Source organism: Tupaia chinensis, unplaced genomic scaffold (genome assembly GCF_000334495.1).
Source record: "Tupaia chinensis unplaced genomic scaffold, TupChi_1.0 Scaffold150028_1, whole genome shotgun sequence".
Classification (NCBI taxonomy): Eukaryota; Metazoa; Chordata; class Mammalia; order Scandentia; family Tupaiidae; genus Tupaia; species Tupaia belangeri.
In genome coordinates, this window is record NW_006209869.1 from 6,018 (window position 1) to 11,817 (window position 5,800).

Sequence of the window (5,800 nt, forward strand, 5' to 3'; positions counted from 1 at the left end):
GAATCCAGCAACATAGCCATTACGCTAACTGCTGGTTCCCTTATTTATTTAATTCTTGAGAGAGAGAGAGATAGCACCCTTGACAGGGTCTTTTTTTAAAGAATCATTTATTTTAATGTTTTTATTCATTTATTTATTTTAATTTGACCAGAGAGAGACACACAGAGAGACAGAGAGAGAGAAAAAGTGAGAATGCAAGCCACCAGGTCCAAGACTCGAACCATGGTTGCCCATGTGGAAGTGTCCAGAGCCTTAACCTCCACCTGCTGGTCCCTTATTTTTAAATTTTCTATATGGCATGTAGACTCATGAGAGAGAGAATGAGAAAGTTAGAAAGCAAGCTGCCAGGCCTGGGACTCAAACTGTGGTTGGCCATGCGGGAGTCCAGTGCCTTAGCCACCACATCACCTGCTGGCCCCAAAGGAAGGATTTAAAAAGGCAATTTTTTAAAAAATAATTATTTATTTATTTATTTATTTATTTATTTATTTATTTCAATTTGACCAGAGAGGGACAGAAATAAAGAGAGAGAGAAAGTGAGAAAGCAAGCCACCAGGTTCGGGACTCGAACCACAGTCGATCATGTGGGAGTCCAGTGTCTTTAACCACCACACCACCTGCTGGCCCCCAAAAAGGCAATTTTAAATCACCCTTGAAAAAAAAAATAAAGCATACCCAAATTATTTTAATAAATATGTTTATATTAAAAGAAAATGTTCAACTAAGTATAAGAGGTCTTTAAAAACTTTACAGAGGGGACCAACAGATGGCATGGTGATTAAGGCACTGAATTCCCACATGGTCGACCATGGTTCAAGTCCTGGACCCAGCAGCATGAGAACGACATAGGCGTGTGTGTGCTCAAAATGTCAAGAGGAGAATAGAGGAGAAGGGATTGAGGCATGGCCATCTCCCCTGGGGGGTGATTTCTCACTTTCCCTCTATTCAGCGAACACATGCTCCCTGTGGCAAAAACCTTTTTTTAAAAAAAAAAGTTGCAGAAATGTGTATTATGAAAAAACTGTGTTGAGGATTTCTATTTTTTTGCCCTAAAATTAATTCATACTTGAATTCTACTTTCCACCAACATTTTGAAGTCTCATATATGAAAAACTTCTTGGCATAAAGGGACAATAACTGTAAAAATTGTTAAAAAGGCTTAACAAAGTTATTAGATGTTAATTACTTCTTCCCCTGCACTCTCAGGGTCTGATGTTACAAAGGGAGATTTGGCCGGTGGTTAAGGAGGTACTAAGGACTCAGTAGCATCCACCAAGGGCCTCTTCTACATGTACAATTCCATATAGTCAGAAAGATTAGAAGAGTATTGAGAGGCCACCATGTGGCCTGGTGGTTACAGCGGCTGGATCCCACATGATCGACTACATGGTTCGAGTCTAGACCCAGTGGCTTGGAAAATATGCCAGGCATGTATGCCCAAAATCTCTGGAAGAGAAGGGATTACAGTGTGATCATCCCCCTGGGGGATGCTTTCTCACTTTCTCTCTCTCCAGTGAATGCACCTAACCTATAGGAAATAAAAATTAAAACCATAAAAGAGGATCAAAGAGGCCATAACTTCTGATTCGGTGTCATTTAATTTAGTGTCTCTGTAACCTTAAAATTATTTCATGTAAAGGAAGTATTGGTTCCTCCTTTGTGGAACACAGATCAAGACCTTGAATATATTCTGTGCATATAACCTGGACTCCTTCTTTGGGAAGTGTCAGTGAAAAGCACTCGTTTGCAGGGACAGTGGGTGAGGTGTAGGAGTTGAAGTATGGACTTCGGCCGATTTCCTGGGGTTCGATTCTGGCTCTGCCATTTACTAGATTACTATCATCATCCCCATTTTACAAATGAGGAAACTGAGGTGCAGGGCAGTTAACTACTCTGACCAAGGCCATACAGCTGATAAGTGGCTGGAGCAGAGTGAAGCAGGGGAGATTGATAGGAGATGAGGTTAAAAAGATACAGGGCTGTTCTAAGGTCTTCTAGGCCAGTATAAGGAATTAAATTCTGATCTTACACATGGACTACAATGAATGAATTTTGTCTTCTCCTTTCACTTCAGGCTTGTGATGTTCCTATTGAGGAGGGGCCAGTCCCCAGAACAGGGGCAAAAGGGCCGATTATGTCCATCTACTTCCGAGACCCTGACAGAAATCTGATTGAAGTGTCTAACTACATCTCCTCGTGATTGAGGATGGCCTTCCTCCATTTTGTTCCATGATGTTACCCTCTCCCTTTCTTCCTGAAAACTCTCATCCAAGCCCAGAGACCTCGAGGACTGAGGACTTGGGCACATCACACAGCCTGCTGGGGGCAGGTTTGGGCCCAAATCTCCACGTCTGGGTATCCTCCCTCCGAGCCACTCCAATAAATGAATGACATCTCAAATTAATATGAACATCCCTTTATTATCATCTTGGTGCTTCGTTTGGTTGTTCATCTAGGGTGTGAGGCCTTTGAGCTGTTTAGAGGTCCATGACTAAAGTATGTAATCTCTGAGGACTAAATCCAGGGTCATTCCCTTGAGATTCAAGGTCCCTGCCAGATTTGTCCTCATCAGTGAACCTATCATTCTTTATTCTTTTCTAACGTCAGGTGCTGCCTGCTATTTCTTCCACCCCACAGGTCTCACTGAACCCTAGGATCTCTATGAGTCCCACTGGACCTTCCACAACCAGCCTAGATGATGCTATTCCCTCCTGAGATACTTCCTGTGGTCTCATTCCCAGGGTATTTAGCACTTTCTACCTTTGGATCTAGAAGGTCCAGGTTCCAGATCTGGACAGAGGTGGGACAAGGTCAAGTTTCCTCCGTTTCTGTCCCCTTCCACCACCACCACACCATTTCCTCATTCAGTCGAGAAAAAAAGTTATATTGAGCACCTACTGTGTGTTAGGCACTGTGCCAGGTGTTGGAGAGACAGTGTTGAATAGAAGAGATAAGTATTATGTCTGTAAAGCTGCCATTCTAGTGGGAGAGAGAGAAAAAAACTAAAATTAAGTAAGTAAAATATTAAGTATGTTAAAGGCTGATAAATACTTGGAGAAAAAGAAAACATGGAAAAGAGAGAATGCAGGTAAAATGGCCAGGGCAGTTTACAATGTTTAATGCAATGGTTCAGGAAAGCCTAACTGAGAAGATATTTGAGCACAGACCTGAGGTGAAGGAGTGAGCCACATAGGTTGCTGGAGAGCATGACAAGCAGAGCAAACAGCCAGTACAAAGGCCCTGAAGCATCAGTGTGCCTGGTGTGTAGGGGAAACAGCTAGGAGGCCTATCAGGGGCAGATTAGGCAGGGCACTGTAGTCCATAGCAAGAGTTTTGGCTTTTACTCTTAAGTGAGGGGGAGCCACAAGTGGGTCATGAGCAGAGGAGGGACTGGATCTGACTTAGGACTTAATGAGCTCCCTCTGACTGCTGCATGGAAAATAGACTATGGGGTAAGTGTGGGAGCAAGAGACCAGGGAGGATGAGGTCACTGCAGTTGTCCAGGAGAGCCATGAAGGTGGTGGGTCTCACGCAACCCTAGGTTCTCTATGATCCCCACTGGACCTTCCACAACCAGCCTAGATGATGCTATTCCCTCCTGAGATACTTCCTGTGGTCTCATTCCCAGGGTATTTAGCACTTTCTACCTTTGGATCTAGAAGGTCCAGGTTCCAGATCTGGACAGAGGTGGGACAAGGTCAAGTTTCCTCCGTTTCTGTCCCCTTCCACCACCACCACACCATTTCCTCATTCAGTCGAGAAAAAAAGTTATATTGAGCACCTACTGTGTGTTAGGCACTGTGCCAGGTGTTGGAGAGACAGTGTTGAATAGAAGAGATAAGTATTATGTCTGTAAAGCTGCCATTCTAGTGGGAGAGAGAGAAAAAAACTAAAATTAAGTAAGTAAAATATTAAGTATGTTAAAGGCTGATAAATACTTGGAGAAAAAGAAAACATGGAAAAGAGAGAATGCAGGTAAAATGGCCAGGGCAGTTTACAATGTTTAATGCAATGGTTCAGGAAAGCCTAACTGAGAAGATATTTGAGCACAGACCTGAGGTGAAGGAGTGAGCCACATAGGTTGCTGGAGAGCATGACAAGCAGAGCAAACAGCCAGTACAAAGGCCCTGAAGCATCAGTGTGCCTGGTGTGTAGGGGAAACAGCTAGGAGGCCTATCAGGGGCAGATTAGGCAGGGCACTGTAGTCCATAGCAAGAGTTTTGGCTTTTACTCTTAAGTGAGGGGGAGCCACAAGTGGGTCATGAGCAGAGGAGGGACTGGATCTGACTTAGGACTTAATGAGCTCCCTCTGACTGCTGCATGGAAAATAGACTATGGGGTAAGTGTGGGAGCAAGAAGAGACCAGGGAGGATGAGGTCACTGCACTTGTCCAGGAGAGCCATGAAGGTGGTGCCCAGGGAGGTGATTTAAAAAGTGGTTCGGGGGCCCAACAGGTGGCATGGTGGTTGAGGCTCTGAATTCCTACAGGACTGATCACGGTTCGAGTCCTGGACCTGGCAGATTGCTTTCTCACTCTCTCTGTCTCTCTGGTCAAATTGAAGAATAATAATGGCAAATAACATTGGATAAATAATTCATTATTAATAAAAAAAAAAAAGTGGTTCAGGGCCAGCCAGTGGCATGGTAGTTAAGGCAGCTGGGTCCCACATGACCAATTGTGCAATTTGAGTCCCAGACCTGGCAGTTTGAAAAGCACACTGAGTGCAGGTATGTCTAAAATTCTGAGAGGAGAGAAAAATAAAGAAGGAATTGTGGTGTGCCCATACTCCGTAGGGGGTGCTTTTCTCACTCTTTCTATTGCTCTCTGGCAAGCACACATGCCTTCTGGAAAAAAAAAAAATTAGGTAAGAAAAAAATAGAAGTAAATACAAGAAGCCAGCAATGTATGAAATGTATTTCATGACCACCAAGTGGGAATTATTCCAGGAATGCACATTTGATTTAACATAGAAAAATAAGTCAGTATAATATACCACATTAATATGATAGAGGACCAACACCATTTGATCTTTTCAGTAGATGCAGAAAAAGTTTTTGAAAAAATTCAGTATCCCTGGGGCTGGCAGGTGGCGTGGTGGTTAAGGACACTGGACTCCCACATGGCCGACCACAGTTTGAGTCCCAGACCTGGTGGCTTTCTTTCTCTCTCTCTCTCTGTCTCTCCCTGGTCAAATTAAAATAAATAAATAAAGTTAGATAAAATAATTCTTTAAAAAAAATTCAGTATCCCTTCATGATGAAAACACTGAAAAAAAATTAGCAATGAAAGAGAACTTCTCCAACTGATATAAAGGGCATCTATGAAAAATACCACAGCTGACATAGTGAAAGACTGAAAACTTGGGACCAGCAGTTAGCATAATGGCTATGTTTCTGGACTCCCATGTAGTCAACCGTGGTTCGAGTCCCGGACCTGGTGGCTTAAACTCACACCGGGCACGTCTTCGGCCAAGCCAACTTGCCTCTGGAAAAAAAAAAAAATTAGGTAAGAAAAAAATAGAATTAAATACAAGAAGCCAGCAATGTATGAAATGTATTTCATGACCACCAAGTGGGAATTATTCCAGGAATGCACATTTGATTTAACATAGAAAAATAAGTCAGTATAATATACCACATTAATATGATAGAGGACCAACACCATTTGATCTTTTCAGGAGATGCAGAAAAAGTTTTTGAAAAAATTCAGTATCCCTGGGGCTGGCAGGTGGCGTGGTGGTTAAGGACACTGGACTCCCACATGGCCGACCACAGTTTGAGTCCCAGACCTGGTGGCTTT

At 43.1% G+C, this 5,800-nt stretch overlaps 1 protein-coding gene across 1 annotated transcript in view; it reads left to right on the top strand.

Moving 5' to 3' along the window:
- GLOD5 (glyoxalase domain containing 5) overlaps positions 1 to 2,404 on the top strand; it is a gene marked incomplete at its 5' end in the record, with an annotated part of 8,266 nt that extends 5,862 nt beyond the window's left edge. Inside the window, 1 exon segment of the mRNA XM_006171941.2 lies at positions 2,075 to 2,404. Coding sequence (XP_006172003.2) covers positions 2,075 to 2,200 — 126 coding nt within the window.
- Between the last annotated feature and the right edge of the window lie 3,396 nt (positions 2,405 to 5,800).